Here is a 21,142-nt window from a genome sequence, read left to right on the forward strand (position 1 = left end):
TGCAGCACAGATGAGGCGGAGCTCAGCAAAGTCCTATTTCACAGATCATGTCCCTCAGTGTTATTGTTACCCCTTTTGAACAGTCTAGACTTAAATACAGTCCTAAACTGCTCGAGAAACCAGGACATTTTACCACTAACCGCAGTTGCTTCAAATATTAACTCTGTTCTCCAGAAATACATGTATGTGTGGATACCTGCTTTTGTGTGTATGCAGATGTCATTCTCAAGTGCTTCGTCTTTGTGTGTGCGTGTTCACATATGCATGAAATGTGTGTGTATGTGCACATGCGTGTGCTTGTGTGTATGCAGGCTAGAAGTTGACTTCAGATGATTCTCTCCATCACCATCTGCTTTAATTTTAAAGACAGCAATCTCTCACTGAAACTGGAGTTCACAGATTTTGCTTTACTGTCTGGGCAGCAAGTCAGTTTTTTTGTTTTTGTTTTTGTTTTTGGAGGGGTTGCTTGTTTTCATCTGTCTGTCTGTCTGTTTGTCTATCTGTCTTTTTTGAGACAGGGTTTCTTTGTGTACCCCTGGCTGTACTGGAACATGTTTTGTTGGTTGACCTCAAACTCAGAGATCTGCCTGCCTCTGCCTCCCGAGTGCTGGGATTAAACGTGTGGGTCACCACCACAGGCTTCTGGCCAGCAATCTTTGAGATACCTCCAGTTTCTACCTCCTCAGCACTAGAATTAAAAGCTTAAACTGTGCCCTATGGTTTTCATCTTTCATGTGAGTTCTGGGTCTCAAAGTAGGTCCTCATGCTAACTCTGCAAAGTTGCAAACTATTTAATGACATTCAATAGATTTCTGAAGGGCTTCTGGTTTTTCACCTAGTCTCCTCTCTCTCTCTCTCTGTCTCTCTCTCTCTCTGTCTCTCTCTCTCTATTTCTCCCTCTGCTTTCTTTCTTCCCTCGGTCCCACTTCCTGTTTTTATGCATGCAAGTATATATGAATATATATACATATGTATTGTAAAGTCATCATATGTATCATGCTATTTTTCTACATGATCCAAAATGCTCAGAGCTAACTTTCCTAATTAATAGATAAAAATAATGAAGCTAGCAAATTGTTCCTTTGTTTCCAAATATAATTTAGAGATGATTTATGTAACTGTATATAGGGGAAACGGGACCCCTATGTCGACTCCGGGAAACTCCATGTTCAGGGCTGTTACTCCACAGAAAAATGAAGGACTATGCCATGTCAATCAATCCTTGATGCATTCCTGAGTCAAGTCATTGGTGGCAGAAATGTTGCAATCATTTTCTGATGAGAGTATAATCCAAACCAGTGTGAATTTAGCAGGGTTTTTTAGAATCTCTCAAGGCTCATCAAACTCTGAATAGTGTATGTCCTTAGTCTATTCAAATAGGAGTAAATCCCAGAGAGCAAGTGCTGTGTGCCTAACATAATTTCTCCCGAAACAAGAGGGGCATCCCCAAATCCAGCAGAAGCTGAGGTAAACACTGCCAAAGAGAGGGAAGCAGTTAGGAGTTTCCTCTCCATTTGACCTCCAGACTAAGAATAATACAAAGCAATAACTGGATTTTCCTTGCTCTGTCATGCCTTGCTTTCCACCTCTTCCTCCCAACTGACACATGCTTCATTGCAACAAGTGTTGGCTCAAATATCACTTCTTCTCTATAAGTGACTCCCACCTAAAATTTATCTGTTTCCTCTGTTCAATCGGAGCATTTAGTCTGCGGCACTGAATATGTGGTCTTCTGCTCTAATTATTCACTGACCAATCTCATTTCCCTTCCCAGACAATAAAGTCTTTGAGCATAGAAACCATTGCTTATAAAGAGTCACCAAGGTTAAATATGGCACTGTTAGAGGCCCACTGTGGTTGCCTGAAAAGTCAGCGCATGCAATAAATCTTTTCTGTCCACCTACTGTGTGCCGGGTACAGTCAAGGCAATGCCTATTCATCATCTCATACCACTGATAAATCCATCGGAAATACCATTACCTGCATGCCCGCTGTTCAATAAACTCCGAATAACTACAATAAGAACAAAGCATATGCCCCAGGAGGAGGCCCACAAAATGTCACAAGAAATCTTTATCTAGAAGAAGCAACACTATCAAACTCTCAAGGAATTTCCCTAGGGAAATGGCATGGATATCTGAAGCAATCAAGCTTAGTTTAGATTAAAGAAAATGTCCAGTGCACCGCTTCAATGACAGAGTGCAGCGAAAGAACTCTCACCAATCAAGGCTGATTCTTTTTGGCGCAACAATTGACCTCAGAGGCTGAACTTGCAGTTGACTGAAGCGCCTCTGCTCTCAGACAGAGGTCTCAACACATCAGCTACGAGGGTAATAAATGAAGAACGGCAAAGCCCTACCGCTCTCTCGTTGCTCCAGTGAATAGCTTTCGGGGAAGGAAAACAGAAAGAAGCAGGCCCATTTTTCTGAGCGTGAAGGTTACTTGCTGAAATTTTTTGTCCTTATTTCAGCAAATGAGGAAAAAAATGTTTTGGGACTGCAATATTAAAATAAGGTAAAATAATACACAGGCTATATTTTGGATAAGACATACAAACTGTGACTTCTAACTATAGCTTTCCTACTTGGTGAGTGAAAAAGCACAAAATCAAACTTCACGGATGTCCTTGTGATGTCACCTGCAGTACACGGTTCATTTACATCTCACAGTATCTGAACAAGAAGGGTCTTCATTAGTTAGAGGAGGAAACAGAGCCATAGAATAGTTAAGTAGCAAACCCAAGATCACTCAACAATCTCCATCTTGAACCAAAGGATGGGACCTTTACTTTAAAGGTCAAAGTCTTGTCTTCCACTGCATTTCATTGCACAGATAGGTTAGCAGCCAAGTGCAATCACTGGTTTAGAGATCTCTTTTTTTCTCAAGTAGTCCTACCACCCACCGACTCGATGGACGTGTGTCAGCCTTACCTCTTTTAGGCAGCCCATGAAGTTGTTGCTCACAGGGGAGCCTGGCAAGTCTGCGGTGCTTGGGCTTCCACCAACATAGAAGAAATCATCGGAGCCCAGCATGGTGTAGTCCTCTTGAGTGTAACCCGTCGTGGTAAGGATACCATCCACGGAGATTGTCACCTGGTAGTGGGACATAGGGACAAGAAAAAAAAAATCCCAGCAATGACCTTACAATCCTATTAAAAATTCAGTGGCTTCCCTACATGTGGTTTCACCTCCATTAAGATTTTTGGTGAGGTATTCTTTCTAATTTGGCTTGACTTTGGTATGTGCAGCCAAGTTCCATTTTCTGGTCTGCCTTCCTGTGTCCCAAGCATACAGTCTTCCTTGGCAGCTAATGGGACACTGTGTTAGACTGGCTAAGCTGAGTACCTTGTTCCACCCACTGTACACTTCATTGAGTCAGGCTAGAAAATGGAACCACCCTTAGACGATATCACTTGTTTCAGTCCACTGCTAAAAGTAATTGCTTTTTTTCCCTCATGATTGTTATTTATGGTAGCAATGAGAAACACCAAAGGAGACATTCAACAATGGTATATGTTAGGGGTTGGTCTTTGGTTGTTAGTGGTTTTTCCCCTTTTTTCTTTTCTTTTTTATTTGTTTCTTTTATGGTTCACACCACACTAACAAACATGCATTCAGGGTAGGAATGAGGAACGTCTCTGTTCTAACGTGTCCAGAATGATACATGCTATGGACCATCCCGGGGTACCAACCCCTTCCCTCCCTTAACTACCACCACCGCCAACAGAAAAATGACCCAAACTCAAAAAGTAACTTTAACAAAAAGAAATGAATGATGAGGCAATGACAATCCAAAATAATAATAATGCCAATGGGGGGGGGATGAGCACCCATACACCCACCATCCATAAGCAGAAGGCAGAGAGAAAAGATGGGGCCTCAGGGCATGCACACACCGTACATTGACACACCCATGCAGAAATCATCGGGAGACAAGAGAGAAGGCGGGGGCGGGGGGGGTGAAATAACAGAATCAAAATTCACACCACACAAGCATGCATTAAACAAACTGGAGGAAAGCAAAATGGAGGTGCGGGGGGAGACAAAACACTTAAAACTAAAGGATAACACTTCCCCTGCCTACCCTCCCTCACTGAAGAAAAAAAATAAGAAAAAAAAAAGAAAAGAAAAAGTCCAAACCCAACCCCCAAATATATGAAGGATGAGAGGAGGATGAAGATGGGGAGGGAGAAAGACGAGGGTGGAACTGGGTTGACGGTTGGTTGCCAGTTGTTAGTAACATAGAAGTCAGTGAGGGACAGGATCTGATGCCGATGCGGTTTCCACGAGACAGGACCATGCCATGCAGTGTGTATGAAAAACACAATTGGCGGCACTCCCTTTGGCCAAAGTGAGGAGTGAGGTCAAAGAAAGGAGAGGAAGACTAGAGAGAGCAGCATACTTTCCTCCTCAGATCACCTGTGGCAGCCACAGCCACATAAAGGGACAGAGAGAGGGGCCAAGGCATAGGGAAGGAGACAGAGAAAGCAGGAAGAGAGAGAAGGAGACAGAGGCAACAGGAAGTCCTCAGTAGAAATCTCTGTTAGCCCTAGACTGTAATTTCGAGGCTGCAAAATAGGTAAATAAAAATAGAACGAAATGAAGAAACTTCTTTAAAAAATAACTTTGGGGAAAAACAACCAAACAAAAGAAACTGGAGAAAAGGGACTGTCCCCACCAAACTTGAATAGCTACTGTTTTCAGGACAGCTACGTTTCCTTCGATTTTTTTCTTTTTTAAAGAAAAAGGCTTGCATTTAATTTAACAACAAAAGGAAATTGAAAAGAAGGAGGAAGTAAGTCTAAAGAGGACAAAAGGGGGGTTGGGGGAAAGGGGGGCAACACACGGCAAACCCAAAAAAAGACAATAAGAATGATATCTACCAGACAATGTAGTTTGTTTACCATAGCGTGTCCGATGCCTGAGTGCTTTGCGGAGAAGGGGGGAGAAAGGAAATTAAAAAACTGTGAACGGAACGATTGTTAATTAAAAGAACTAAAAACAAAGATGAGTCGTTAGGGTGTTAGTACATCAGTCGGTTAGTAAAATGACACATCGCATGAGTGATCTTGTGTTAGTTTTTCAAAAAAGAAAAAAAGAAAAAGGCACCCAACACAGAAAGAGAGTGGGGAGAGACAATGAGACCAGGACTCTATGGGAACCCTTGCTTGGGGACTCAGTCACCAGTCATGGCAACTGCCCGTCCCTTCCAGATACCATTCAGACCAAACCTCACTGCTGAGAATGAGTGACGTACTTACTTCCCAGGGCTCTTCTGAAGAATGCTGCCAGCCTTCCCTTCCACCCTCTAACAAATGCATTCACATTCCCCTCTACTGAAAGAAAAGACCCCCACCCCGCCCAAATGAGCCAGTCCATACGTAGAAAAACAGACAACTAAATATTAACGCTTTGTTAGTATTTGATTTCATATCTGAGTTTAGCTACACGGATGGGCTATCTTGAAAAGAGCTGAATGCTACCTTCCACACAGAGGCTCAGACAGCAAGACTTGATTATACTGAATATGTTAGCTCTCCACATCCCCTTGATGTCTAAAAATTTGTAAGCCAAAGGGAACGTTCTCGGATTTCTTTTACTTATAGTTTAAAATATCTGTGTCATAATGATAACACCAAAAACTTATTATTTATTACCCAATAAAATTATTAATTTCTTTACTTTACTGGAATGGTTGGGAAGAACTCTCACCCACTATTCCTCTGGAAGATTGAGTTTTAAGCCTTTGAACAAGTTTTTAAATTGGTATCAGGAAGAATGGCAGTTTAAACATGATTAGAAACACCCTCACTACAATTAATTTTCTCTTTACTAATTTTTAAATGTTAAATGAACAACACTCTTTGAGCTGGCAGTCTGGAAGGCTGGAAGACCTACCATCTGTTTTGTATACATGTTTACCAAAAGAGGAACCCAGATGTATAACAAGTCATGTGATAGACTTTACCTTGGGTTCTAGTAAGGTTGGGACAATATCCTTCCCTCTGTGTAATCATATGCACACAGAAACACACAGAGTTTTAGTTCCTAATCCCAGCTATAACTTGGAACAAGCAAAGGCATTCCACATCCAAAACCTTTTGATTTGAAGTTCCTATCTGGGTTTGACTTTGAGTTGACCTAGGGACAGAACCACATTTGGTGGTCAATGAAAAAGAAAGTTCTGCTCTCCTTGGTAATGGATACTCTCATGAAATTCCAGGCTAGTTTTTCTCAGATAAATTTTTCCTACCAAAGGCATCAGATTTTGCCAAAAAAATAGATGGGATGTCATCAGCTTGTTATCAAATATTTATGAAGCCATTCACACTTTATTTGAAATACACTGAGGCTTCCCATTTTTCTAATGTATTCTAGGGAACTCAAAAAGAATGATAAATATTTCAATAGATAAAATAATAATCTTGTTTTATACAATATTGACTGAATAAACTTTATTTGTAAAAATCAACTTCTCTCTCTCTCTTCCTCTCTCTTTTTTTGAACCTAAATTTCAGTGAGTTTAAGTGATACATTAGAGGCATGGTTTTTTAACCTGAGATCAAGATTCTCCTGCTAAGAAATACTTCAAATCCCAAGAACTCAACAGTTTTAATTAGAAAATGTAACTCCATTTTCCTGCATCCTTGGCAGCAGGCAGGAACCATCACCTCTGGGACTGAATGCTCGGCTTGGAAATCACCCGCACGTCACAGCAAATCTAGCACCCAGACCATGGATGAGCTCATAATCCTTCTGGAACAGAAGGTATTTTGCATATTTAGCCACCACACATGGCTCAGGAGCATTGTCATCAGAGTTTGCAAATGCACACTGATAGAGGAAGGTCAAATGACTTATCCAAGGGTACAGAGAGGAGCTGGACCTTCAAACTTATAGTATATTAGAAACTCTGCAGGGTGATTTTTCTCATGGTGCTCCTGACCAGAACAGCATAATATTTGAATTATAATTTATCTGCTCATTTTAAAGGGCTTAACTGTGGCCTGAGAGGCTTGGAAAAGTGTTTTAGTGGTTCCTGAATAAGTAGAAAGTGTGTGGGGTGGGAGCAAGAGAATGAAATTGAAGAAACCTGGGACCTGATAAAGATCCCCAGAACATACAGTTTCCTCTCAGATGACTGACTCCAAGCGTATGCCAATCAAAACTGGCAAAAGGCCACATTTTAGGTTTTGGTCTAGAGTTCACAACCCAGATACATTGTCTGCAAATGGAAATTTTGATTTGGGCATCTCTTGATTGTTAAGAAGTTCCTCTGGGTAGCGAGGAAGGGAGGTGATGAACAAAAACACTTACGTATTTGACCTTGAAGGGAAATCATACGATGATTAATCATAAAATTTGAATTCCTCTGTGGTGAAAATGTTGGGGACTCTAAGTCTTGTTTACATGACAACTTCACTATAAACAGAATGGGATCTCCCAATCAGTTGGCTTCCTGGATACACTTAAATGCGTGGAAGAGTGTTTTGACTATAATGTGTTTCCAGTGCGTGCTAGCCTCTGCCATTTGTTTCGCGTTTCTTAGGAGTCATACTTTTATCAAACAGAAAACATATGCAAACACCTGTCATGTCTTATGTTTTCATGTTTACACGAGATGGCATTAAATCAATCATATTGCAGAAGAAAATTTGATAAGCACTTTCTGGGAATTCGCATACTGTTTTCTGATTAATAAAGGATGAATGCCGTCCAACTGGTGTGCGTGACAAATTTACAAGTGGCGAAAAACACCAACTGGAAATAGCAACATGAAAGAGGCAATCTCAGCACAGACCTTAGCTTTGATGGGAAACGCTTTTCTTTTGCTGATGTGCACTGATAAGGTTTGATTATGATCATTATTAGTAATGAAATGGAAAACAACTTCGCTTGGCTCGGGCTTTCAGGACGTGGTGTCACCTGACGGCGTTGCCTGCTTAGAATCCACAAGCGATGGGGGTTCTCAAGCACGCACAGCACCGGGAGAGCTGCTCCGAAGTTGGCATTTTTATTTGGGTGCTTCCATTTGCCGGACCTCCCGGGCAACTGAAGAGACTCAGAGGTAGAGACAAGGGCAGTGAGGTAGGACCACAGCGTCAGGGAACAGAGAAACATGACTTCAGAAAGATCCCCGCTAATTAATTCCAAGGCTAGAGGTTCATGTAACAGTGGGAGAAGAAAAAATAAATAAACAATAAACAAAGGTGGGGAGGGGCGGTAAATTAATAGAACAGGGGAAGAAAAGCAGTTGTTTTTCTCCTGGAGTGAATTAAAATTATTATGACATCATGGCAATGGCTAACTTAATTAAAAAGGAAACAAATACTCAAAGAATGAGGACAATCCATCAAGCTGTGGAAGCAAAATGCTGTCCCTAATTGAATTTAACAACACTATGATAAGATTTGAATGTAATTAAGAAAATGATAAAAGGAAAGCAGAATAATAAGGATGGAAGTACTTATCACTTTTATTATCTATACAACTGTCATTTTTTTTAAATAACAAGTACAAATGGGGAATTAAAGTATACGGAGAAAAACAGTGTAATCAGTTTTCCTTGTGAAACTGCAAAAACTTGGAGAAAGTTAGGCTTTCACGTGTCTACATCCAAATCCTAGCCTTCGACACCTCACCAGTCACCTGCCCCACAAAGTGTCTGCCTAAGATGGGCTTTCTAGCCTCGCTGTCCCCCGGCCATTACCTGCCGGAGATTGCGTGTCACTTTGACATCATGCCAGGCGTTGTCGTTGAATTTCCCATTCACGGGCTCGACAATAGCCTCAAAGGCCCCGGAGCCCAGGTTAATGACCAAGGAGACCGCGCCATCCTTCAGAGCTAGGTTAACATAGTCGGCCGACTTGCCCGTATGTAGGATGAGCCCGTTGCGTTGCCAGGTCTTAAAGGAGAGGGTGATCTCGTCACTGCTGCTCTGGATGGGGTTCTGAGACAGGTCATAGCACAGATACTCTGAGCCTCGGAAAGTGGCCACGTTCTCCTCTCGAGCTGTAGGCAAAGAAAAAGACAAAGTGGTCATGCCTTGGCAAGCAAGATTCTACTCTGGGCAGCTCCTACTTAACTACAGAAAATAGGAAAACTGACTGTAGAGAAACTATGTCCTTACAACAGTAGAAAACGAACAAAACAGTTCAAAGGAGTGGGCTGTCTTTCCTTCAAATGTTCCGGACCTGTGGAGAAAATTCATTAAAAATGGTCAGGTGGGGCTCCCATTGTCTTTGCATCAGGAATGGTATTTAAACGCTTGCAACAGATCTGGTTCAGAATAGATAATTAATAATCCTTTTTAAACAAAGGACTCCTTAGCTCGTGGTAAATTTTATTAAATGATAACTTGAAATCAATTATCCGAATAGATTTGGTTTTGATTTCTGTGCATCAGAAACCTAGCAAATTGTGGTTTCTATGGTAAAGTCAGGAGCCCCATAAGATATGACTAGGATTTTAAGTAGAAGGTTGGGCTAGAGAAGGTCCGGTGAGGAAAAGGGCACAGCATGAAATATGGTAATAAGCTTTGTCCAGAAAGCAACACAACCCTTAGGCTCAAGCAAAGAGGTCTTGTGCTCTGGGCAGGTGAGACGTTTCATCTCAGAGCACCCCTTCCTGATTGGAACTTGCTTTTGAAACAATTATACCCACCCCCCAAAGATGAGAAGGTCAGGGTAGGATTCCTGTGTAATCTATATACTCTTTCAAGACCACTGATATTGGCACCTGAGAGTAAAACATGGTGTCGGTGTCTACAAATCAGTAGACAAAGCTTGCTGTGTGGACTGGGGCATCCATTGGCATTAATCTTAGATACCTCGCAATGACAGACAAAGCTGAGTGTGGGAAGAGAATTAGGAAACGCCATGAGCTCAGAACCAGCCAGGTGCCTAGTCTCCCTTTATCACTATTTCCTAAGGAGTCAAAAATTCCAAACTGGAGCCTGGGCTTCCAGGTAGCTATAAAGCATGCTTTTTAAATTAGGAGAATAACATACAGCTAATTTGATTAATTTGTGGTTCATTTGATTCACAATTTTGTGTGAACTTCTATGTGTCTTCTTGTTAGGCATACTCTGAATGTAGTATTTCATCGCAGGCTCTATCAGCTGCTATTCAAAAGAACTTAATTGATGAAAGAAAATTAGCAATTAGATACATCTAGCTGTGGAGTTTCAATTTAAAGATTGGGGGCTACAAACTGTGGCTAGGGAAATTTTATTTTCCCTTAGCTAACCTACATCTCAACCTTACAAACCAAAGCTAACTTTACCTTAGTTATGATTTTTATCAACCACGTCAGTTCTACACAAATTACTTAAGCAAAATAAAACACATATTTTCTAATCATAATAAAATGAGGTACAGCAGTCACTCTTATTATGTTGAAAGACATAAAGCCACTACAGATAGTTAAATTAATCATAACATCACAGCACCAACACTGTGAAAGCAAGAATTCAAATTACAAGTCCTCAAGAGTTAGCAAAGAAATGAAGTTTCTTCCACATGTTACTTACAGTCATGTATACTTACAGTCATAAGCAAAGATACCTGCTGACCTAGAGATGGCTAAACTGTAGCAAGTATATGTGTGTATGTTTCCATCCACAAATATATGCACGTGTGTATGCTCATCCATAGGTGCGCATGTGTGTCCATCTATACATGTGTGCATTCTCATCCATATGTGTGCATGTGTGCCATCCATACATGTATGTGCCCTTTCATATATGTATATGTCTATTCATGTGTGTGTGTGTGTGTGTGTGTGTGTGTGTAATAAGCAAACAAGTAACGCTTGGCATATATTTATGTCTGATACATTTTCTCAAAAGTAGCCTCAGAAAGTCAGGAAGCTGAAACCTGACCCTGTCTGTGTGTTTGAAATATACTCAGTCTAATCCTCTAGTGCCCTATTTACTGTCACAATGTCTCCTCTCATTTGTGGAGAGGCATGTGTGTTAAAGTACAACTAAACAAAAGACCTGGGAATGTCTCTGATTTAGAATAGATGACAGCCACATGCACTTGTCAAAACTCAGCTCTTTCTCTACAGAGAGGGACAGGCACAGCTGCTGTGTGGTCCTTGGTACCAACAGGCATCTTCTCTGAAAATCTAAATTAATCACGGTGCCCCCTGAACTAGGATGAACAAGCAGAGAGAGCAAATCAGAGCTTATATTAATCACGGAGGACCCTTCAAAGGTGAAAGCCGTGACACGAACCAGCAAGGTATCAGGATATTATTTAATGGGCTAGACTGTGCTTAATATTTCTCATATAATTAGAAGAATCTGTCAAAATAACAAAATTGCAAGTTGTGAGTTATTTTAGGGATTGTCTGATTTAATACCTTTATTTCATTAAGGAAGAAATTGATGCAAAGGAATAAATGGGTGCCCAAGATGACACAGGATATGATAATCAGGACTTGAAGGACCTCTGGTCTTTACCTGTCCTTGTGTCTATTATTCAGAATAGCTATGGGATTCCAATTGACTTCTCTAAGGCTGGGAGTGGTTCTACAGAGCTGTGGACTTGGAAACCAAACTGGCACTAGGTAAAAGGAGCTACAAACCAACTCCTCTTCCCCAAGGTTAATCACATGTGCTTATCAAAAGAAATATTTTCTTTTCCTCTGTGCATTCTGAATATATTTAAAACAAGAGATTTTTATTAATCTAGAAGGCCACACAAAGAAAAACAAATGGTAGCATTGCCACAGAAAACAGAATACCCATAATAAATCAATAAATTATATATAACGAGAATTTACATTGTCTATGCAAATCACAGGCTTATATATACAAACATTTCAAAGAAAATTGTACGTAGCCAAGTGTCTTCCACTGCAAATATCTAATAAAGATTGTTGAAACTGTTCACAGCCTCCCTGATTTTGTCACTAAATTGTGCATTTGTTCAGTTTACCTCTTCCCTGGGCCAGAGCTGGTGATCAAGAATGACATCATCCCAACTTCCCAGATCTCTCATCCCAGCAGGTGTCCATTAAAGACAATAGACAGCTGTGGGGTCCTCTCCAAACCATATTCTAGATTAACAAATTGATTTCAGCCTTGGTTCATGGGATTTAATCTTCATGAGTTTTGAGAGGAGGGACCTGACAATGCATGCCCCACTCTCTCAGAGCAAATAAAGTCTAGGAACGAGACGGAGAAGGACTTTTAGAAAATTATCCTGATGCCCACCCTCCACAGTGGAGATTCTTTTTCTCCCAAGACCCTGACCTATCTTAATTTGTTCCAGAAGCTGAGACTCAAGCATATTCTTATCACCTTGAAAACCATATTGGGATGACAGTCAACATAGCCAAAAGGGCAGAACCAGATAGTGACAAAATACATTTCTGAGTTGATTGAATTCTCCAAAACCTCCACTGGAAAAAAAAAAAAAAGCAACAGAACCTCAAATTCATTTTCTGTCCCTGATGTTTGTGGTGAGAAGGAGGTTTGAAAGGACAATGCAGTCACCTTGTATGTATTCAAGCTAAACAGGTGGAGAAAATGAATGCGGAGGATTATGTAACACAGCACACAGCAGCTTAGCATACAGCCAAGGCTTGGCAAGAGAGAAGGCACTAACACAGCTAACGGGCTGTTGAGATCCATCTAAATGATACCGCACCAAAGTTTACTATCTATTGTGTAAGTATTAACATAAAAATGTTCTTGTCCCCGTGTGAAAAGCAGAATGAACACCTTATGACAGCAAACCATTTGCCCACTATTTGTAAGTGTCCATTTGATGAAACACTAGATGGGAAGGAGATATGTATAGCTGGGGAGTTTTAAATCAGTCTGTGTAAGAGATGTGAAGTACGGATTTTTCAAATAGCTTGCTAATCAACGTACTGAAATATGTATAGCATTAACAAGCACTTATTCAATTCTGCTCTCCACAATTCCAAAATAAAAATCATCCAATGAGTGATTCATAGAATAATAACTCTCAAAGAAATTCCACAGTAGTTTAAAAATATCCGGTGTAATATTTTCTTACTGTGAAGTATGAAAAGTGTGGCTTTGTGGATTGGTGGCTTAAAACACCAACTATGTCTATAGATGAAGATACGGGGGTGGGGGAACAGATAGATAGTCACTATGCCTATAGATCAAGAAAGGGGAGTGGGAGAACAGACAGACAGACAGATAGTTGTTGGAAATTGTTGAACAATTCATTGGTTGCTGTTGGGTTTAGTTTTGACACATAGGCTCATGATACCCTCCAACTCACAATGTAGCCAAAGACAGGAGGACAATCTAACCCCTCAAAGGTCACAATGGTAAAGTTAAAAGGCATGTATATCAAGTTTGGCCCATTGCATATTTTTCTGATAGGAATGAAAGGAGCTCAATTTTTACTAAAAGATCACACAATTTTATCCAAATGCATTTGAACTCCTTTCCCATGGGTTGCCTAGAGAAGCTCAGCCTATTCATCTATATAATTCATGGAGTGGAGTTTAAATTTTACTGGCCATGAATATAAGAAAGCAAAATATCCCTAGCAGAAACAGCTCAGAGAAATGGCATAGTATTGTGGAGTGAGCACTCAAATGAGGAACATGTCGGGACTGGGTAAGGAGGGATGTAGCAGATGCTACAGCTTTCTATACGTGTCATGTATTTCCAAATGCTTTCTTAACTCTACCTGTACTCTCCCAGCAGCCCATGAGACCAGGGTGATGTGTTTATACCAGTGTGATGGAATCGAGACACTGTGAGAAAGAAGAGGTGCAGAGACATTGGAGGGATTGGCCAAGACAGTAGCAAATGGTTCTTTCAATCCCGCAGTACTGGGATTGATTCTCAGTCCATTGCTTTTCCTATTCATTGTGTTGTGCCTCAAATTCTCAGGACAGGTACAGAGCACCCCGTGTATGAGGTCCTGCAGCTGAGTGGCGCTCAACCTGACAAAGGGTAAAATCAGTGATGGCGTCAGATGAAGAACCATCCAGGCCGGAGGAATCCAGACAGGGAAGTAGAAGAGGAGCCTGAAGTTTCCTCTACATTCTCTGGTGGGAAAAAAAAATCAGACACTTGAAAGAGCTTATTAAAATGCAACCCTCTCCGGAGTGGCTAAAACCAGTGGCCCTGCACCGAACACCTGCTGTGCTCCAGACAGCTAGCGAAGCCAACCTTCCCCATAATGAGCCCCGGAGATGAAGCTGCGCGCACATCATGCCATCCTTTGTCCTTCAAATTGGCCTCATCCAGACCTACAGTACTTCAGTCTGCACTGATGCAAAGATAACCCTGGCTGCCCATCCTGGCTTGGCCCACCCAGAACTAATGAGGCGCGAAAACACACGGGCTGTTGCTGCCCTCCCTACTTGACAAAGGGCTGGCCTCGGGCCTCAGACTGGTCTGCAGTCTCATTCAATCCGTCCAAGTCCACAAACAGCAGAGGCCCTGTGAGGCTGGCTCCTGGTGCCCGCAGTAGGAAATAATGGCTTCCATAGCTGTGGTTTCACAGATCACTTGGCTACTCTGCCCACTGCTCCTCAAGGCAGAAAAGCCTTGAGAAGGTGAATGATGCAAGGAGCCCAAAGCAGGGGGAACACGACTGTGAGGAAGGGAGAGTTGATAAATTCACAAGTATTCTGCCTGTTCCGGGGGCGGGGGGCGGGGAGAGAAGAGATGACACAAAGGGAACATGACTTCACATCTACTCAATTCTGAAAGGCGCCTTGGGCTGAAACAGGCGAATCAGCCGACAGCCAAGTAGGAGTCATGGTGTGGGCGACTCTGTTCCTTTTCCATGCAACATGCTAAAAAGCTAACATAAAAACCAGAACACCTTCCTCTATGGGCCCTTCAGAGCTGGGAGCCGATACAAGACTCAAGTTGACTGTCAGGCTTTGTGTGGATTGTACTTGCACACCGAGAAGAAAGTAAAGATCCTCGCTGGACTGCCGTCTACTGTGCAAAACCTGACTGCACACACCACTCAGATCTGAGAAAAAGCACATCCTCAGGTGGGTTAGATGACAATAGACTCACACGACTGCGATTCTGACTGTGCCTGCCCCATTCTCCTTATACAATATTTTGAAGCCAAACAAAGCATGAAGACAGACCCAACTGCAATCTCCAAAGAAAATTGACAGAATCTTCGGCTTGCCATATCCATCACACGGGTATTTTGGGGAGGGTACCCGCATAAAGCAGTATCTATGATGCTATGAGAAAGCCACACTACAAAGAAAAACACACAGAAAATCTAACCTCCTTGAGCTATCTTCAACCCCTATCCTTAGACTGTTCATAGGAAAGAGGCAACAGAGAAGTAAACGGACTTTTGCACACTGCCCGGGCCCCTCACCAGCCTGCAGAGGCTTCTTGAAAGTGATGAGAAGGGAAACAGTAAATCAAGTTGTCACTTGGAAAATAAACAGCCTGCGTCCTAGTGAGGAAAGCTCCCTCCGTCCGTGAAGGAATGGCCCGGAAAACCACACTTCAGTGAAATCACTAGAAAGCTAACGGCGTCCTGAAGCCCTGGCTTGGCTCTTGATTGCAATAGAAAACATTTAAATTTTTGCCCATCCCTGCAAGGAGTAGAGGGTGACAGGTACGCCCGGTGCTGGTGATGTACCAAGTCCCAGGAGAGAGGAATAATTGAGTGACCTTTTACAAAAGAAGAAAAGCCCTAATGGTAAATTGTTTTGAATGTCTGTTGAGTTCCAGCGACTGCCATGCTCATACTAATGGGACAGCCCAGAGAGCTGTATGATGAATTTGATGCATGGGTTGTACTAGTAAAGGTTTTCAATTGGAAGATTGGGATCTGACTTTCAGCTTCTCAATTTACTGAAATCTACAGGAATTTGGCTTTTTCTTAAATCTCCTAATTGTTATTTAATTATCTTCCTAATGAAAATAACTAATGCAGATCATTTGTTCAGTCGATATGTGGTATGTGTTATAGTTGGAGTTTGATATGCGCCCCCCCCCCCACTAGCTCATGTTATGAATGTTTATTCTCCAGGTCATAGTGTTATACTGGAGGATTGGGGAACTTTGAGATCCTTAGGAGGTGGCAGCCTAGCTGGCTAAAACAGGTTCCTGGCAGCAAGTCTTTGAAAGGTCTACCTCGCCCCTGGTTCCTGTCACCGTTGCTGTTTCCTGGTCTGCCAGGAGGTGAGCAACCTTTGTCACAGGTTCCAGCTGCCATGAACTGTGCCATCCTGCCATGCCTTTCCCACAGTGATGGACGGAGACCCTCAGAAACATGAGATAAAATGAATATTTCCTCCTTAAATTGTTTGTGTCGAGTATCTTGGCCACAACCACACCAAATAACTAACACGATGTGAAGACCACCAAGTCCTTGGCTCAGTTCCCAGTCTTTGAAATATTAGCTCTCAGAGCTGCTGGGAATGTAAGCACAGACACGGAATCACAATTCAATGTGATGAGCATCTCAGAGTCGATACAGGCCCATGGAAGGATGCAGCAGATCAGCAGGCCTGTGTGGACAGGAGATTACATTTTAGCTGCTAGAGTTCACTTATAAAGGGATGAATGAAAGGGAAGTCCCAAGAGGCAGCGTTTTGTGACCTCCTAAAAAAGCTTAGGTGCTCAGGGAACGATGAGAAGTTCAGTGGCTGCTTCAGTTGGCATCTGCACATGGTTCATGCCCCCGTGTGGGACCACAGTCCCCTAGCACTGGGGAAGTGAAGCCAGCAAAGGAAATCTTTCACATCTAAGTACCTCCATGATTCTTGCCTGAGATTCAGACAGAGGACAATAGCCACCAAGGTAAGACATTTCCAAGGAAGAATGGCTCTTGCTAGAAAACCAGCTGTGAAGCCAATTGTATTGCATATGATTGACTGCCAGCCACTTAGAATAATTTACGTAATATGCTGCAAATTTTATTTACCCTTAGCCACTAGGATGCATGTGAGTCAAACTAATTACGTATATTTTCCACTAACCACTTCTCTTTTTAATTGTGGGCCAAGCAATAACCACAAATAGAACACTTTATATTGTAGACAGGAATCTATTCCTCCATCCCTAGGATGCCTGGACAACATTTCCTCCTGCTTCACCCTAGCAGAGTTTGAAAGTAACACCTTAGTCTTGCTGGCTCCTTTGCACAATCTTTTCTTCAATGAGAGGGAATACGATTGGCCTGTTTTATAACACTTGAAAGGTCCGACACACAGAACCCTGCATTTATCAGTTAGGTGGTCACTGCTACCACAGTGGTGGCGGGAAGGGTTCTCTCTCTTTTAAACCTACCCGTCCTTCAGGCTTGCGAGTCTGCTCGAATCCCTCATGTTATAAGCCCACCAGAGTAGAGGTATGAGAAGAGGCCTGCAGTTCTCTAGCTTTCCTGCAGACTGCTGAGCTCGTGGTTCTAATTCACAGGGAAGTGTAGGAGGAATGTCAAGCCGAATGCTGGGCCAAGGGAAAGGCCTGAGCAGAAAATGCAGCTGAACTGACATTTAGAGCCTAGGCCTGACCCAAGATGTCACGCTCGAGTCTATTACACAATAGGATCAGAAACCAAGTGGCGGGGGGGGGGGGCTGGAGAGATGGCTCAGCGGTTAGGAGCATTGACTGTTCTTCCAGAGGTCCTGAGTTCAATTCCCAGCAACCACATGGTGGCTCACAACCATCTATAGTGAGATCTGGCGCCCTCCTCTGGGGTATGGGCATACATGGAGGGAGAATGTTGTATACATAATAAATAAATAAATAAATCTTTTTTTAAAAAAAAAAAAAAGAAATCAAGTAGGGTATTGTGACTTTCACCTTAGAACCCAACAAACATAGAAAGAGACATTAAAATAAGAGCATCAGGGGAGACAAAAGATATTAACTGGCCCTTTGAGTTTCTCCCAGAACCCAATATGCTAGAACCACGGGAAAATGACCTAGTAACTCGTTGTGAGAACTTATTCTATGTCCGTTGTGAAGAAGTTGAAAAGAAAGTTAGGACTGGTGAGATGGCTCAGCAGGTAAAGTGCTAGCTCTCCTAGCATGGGGCACAAAGTCCTATCCTTCAGAGTCAAGTTCTGCACCTGTAATTCTAGCACCAAGGAAAGAGAGTCAGGAAGATCCCAGGAGTTAGCTGGCCATAGCTTAGCCAAATTGGTGACCTCCAGGTTCAGTGAGACATTTTGTCTCAAAAACTAAATAGAGCATAGTTGAGAAGGACTCAGCATTGACCTCTGGTCTCCCTATACACATACCCATGCAAACAAATACATCAACAACACAGGGGGAGAGAGGGGCTGGGGGAAAAGGAGGGAGGGAGGAAAAGGAAGGAGGGAAAGTGTATGTGTGTGTGTGTGTGTGTGTGTGTGTGTGTGTGAGAGAGAGAGAGAGAGAGAGAGAGAGAATTAAAAGTATCCATAGGGAACCCAGAGCAAAGAGTATATATAACAACAACACATAGATGGGCCCTTGTTAGTACCAAAATCAGATATACACTGTCTCTATATATGCATGTTCAAAAAGAAATATAAAGTCTTTAAAAACTCACAGAATTGTTAAAAACCCAAGGATACTTATAAATAAAATATTTCAATTTTAACCTCAATGAACTTTAAAAATATTTGTTCCACTCAATTTCTCTTTGGTCTATGATGAAAACAAGAGCAGAATTCTCCACGACAAACTGCCACAGTATAGAAGCCTTAGAAGATGATTATGATATTTTCTTTCTCGGTAAGTCTATAACTAAACTATCTTATCAGCAAATCTCTCTGCTACGAGTCTCCGAAGGAACCAAGGAGTTATGGGAAACTTCCTTTGCAGCTTTTAGAAGTTAAGAAATTCACAGCATGGACGAGGAAAGCAGGGAAGTGGAATGACCAAGGTTGACTTGAGTAACCACTGGGAAAGGACAAAGCATTAAGTATACTTACATTTGGCCCAATAATTCTTTCCTGAAGCCCAGAACATATAGAGAGTAATGAATACAAACTAAAACAGGATAGAAACAATGCAACTTCTGTATATAGCCATTGTTAACAATGATGTTATGTGTAGTAATAAGAACAGAAAACATGTAGGAGTATGCTCATTAATTTTATATAGTGGATACTTCTGAGGACGGAGAAAAAAGTGGGACCAAGACTGAGTCTTTCTTGTGAAATAGTCATCCTACACAGCCCAGACTGTCCCTCCATCCTCTTCTCTTAACTTCAAGAATGTTAGGGTTACACTTGTGTTGCCATCCCAGCAAGACCAAGTCTTTATGAAAAGATATAAAGCAAACAATAGCAGGATATTAAAATTTCTTCAATCTAAAGGTTGAATCCTAATGGTAGTAATAACTTCTACTATAACTACATACTTTTTAATGACTGGATTATTCCTTATTTTTACAAGTTAAAAATCTCTGCAGGCAATTTTAATAACATACCTAATCACCCTTCTCCCCCAGTCTTGGATGATTATTAGGTTGTTTTATACAAGGATGTGAATATAATAGTCATATGCCATGAGCATCAATTTCCCCTGCTTTTTCAAAATCTTCCCCGTAGGCCCAAAAGGGTGAAGTCTGACTGAATTAAATAGAAATGCAGTTGAATTGATCAATGACCCCACAATCACCATTTCTCACTTGTGTCCCTCATTGAGTACAGCACTCTTGCTTTTGCCCAGGACCGTGGTACCACTGATATCCTTATGGGCAAAGAGAGACAAGGTTGATGGATAGAAATCTTAGGATAGAGTAAGACACATGGACTTACTATGGTGTAATAGTTCCACTGTAGACACCTGGAACTAGGTTAGCTGGCATCTGGGATGTGCCACACAGGCATCTGCCACAACCCTCTCAGATTTTTATTTCCCCACAGCAGAATAAAATTGCAGTAGTCCTTCAAGATCAGCCCCACTGAACAAGCTGAATTGCGAGCTTCTCCCTCAGCATCTCCGACAGAGGAAAGAGGGCAGCCTGCAGCACAGGTCCGCTTTTGTTCTCGCTGCGGGCTCTAGCCTACAAGTCTAGACACAGTAGTTTGTTAAAAGGCCCTGGAGTCAATGCTGGGACAAGATCAATACAGCTTTTTATGACACAATGAAAACTTTCTATTTTGTTAAATGTGGCTAATCTACCATTTCTGCCATCCTCCTAAAGCTTTCAGTACCAAGCCTGAGCCCAGGTGATTAAAACCCTGTTCAGAGACACAAACTGGGGGAACTACTCAAGGAGAAGCACAAATCCTGGGAGCCTGGACCGCACTTTTGCTTTAGAGCTAGCTCTGCATCTCAGTATCCTATAGCCACACTGATCAATATCTTGCATATCACCATAGAACCCTCATCTGGCAATGGATGGAGATAGAGACAGAGACCCACATTGGAACACTGAACTGAGCTCCCAAGGTCCAAATGAGGAGCAGAAGGAGAGAGAACATGAGCAAGGAAGTCAGGACCACGAGGGGTGCACCCACCCACTGTGATGGTGGGGATGATCTAATTGGAACTCACCAGGGCCAGTGGACTGAGACTGATGGAGCATGTGATCAAACCGGACTCTCTGAACGTAGCTGACAAGGAAGGCAGGCTGAGAAGCCGTGGGCAATGGCACTGGATTTTGATTCTACTGCATGTACTGGCTTTGGGAGAACCTAGTCTGTTTGGAGGTTCACCTTCCTAGAACTGGATGAGGGGGAGGACCTTGGACTTCCCACAGGATAGGGAACCCTGACTGCTCTTTGGACTAGAGAGAGAGGGGGAATGGAGGGAGGGGGAGAGAAATGGGAGGAGGGGAGGAGGTGAAAATTTTTAATAATAATAATAATAAAAATAAAACCTGAAAAAAAAGGAAGGGAGACAGCAGTAAGGAGAGGCTGGTGACACTGCCCTGTCCCCAGGTTTCCAATAGGGATAGATGATGGTGGGCAGTCATTAAAGAAAGGCTCTGAGGACTGGGACCATCAGAGCAGGGTGAATTCTCTAGAAAGGATGTTAAAAGCCACTGACCTGACTCAAGGGGCCAAAATAAAAGGCAAACAATCTTTAGTAGTTGTAAATTCAATTATAGTACCTATTGGATACAAAATTAGAACAGAATATTTATTTCATTTTCATCAGTACTTTGTCTCAGCTGTAGTCCTTTATAGAAGCAGAAGATTTCTTT

General features: G+C 42.1%; 1 protein-coding gene across 25 annotated transcripts in view; it reads right to left on the bottom strand.

The window, feature by feature from the left end:
• Window positions 1-21,142, bottom strand: part of Nrxn3 (neurexin 3) — a 1,575,536-nt gene that overhangs the window by 1,111,509 nt on the left and 442,885 nt on the right. For all 25 annotated transcript variants that reach the window (XR_015004497.2, XR_015004496.2, XM_048449344.3 and 22 more), the window contains 2 exons: window positions 8,710-9,011; window positions 2,931-3,092 (listed from right to left, as the gene is read on the bottom strand). Coding sequence is in view for 23 of the 25 variants with exons in the window: in XM_048449344.3 (XP_048305301.1) it covers window positions 2,931-3,092; window positions 8,710-9,011 (464 nt within the window). In the remaining 2 variants the exon portion in view is untranslated. The remainder of the gene's footprint in view (window positions 1-2,930; window positions 3,093-8,709; window positions 9,012-21,142) is intronic.

Source organism: Myodes glareolus, chromosome 11 (assembly GCF_982192425.1).
Source record: "Myodes glareolus chromosome 11, mMyoGla1.1, whole genome shotgun sequence".
NCBI lineage: Eukaryota > Metazoa > Chordata > Mammalia > Rodentia > Cricetidae > Myodes > Myodes glareolus.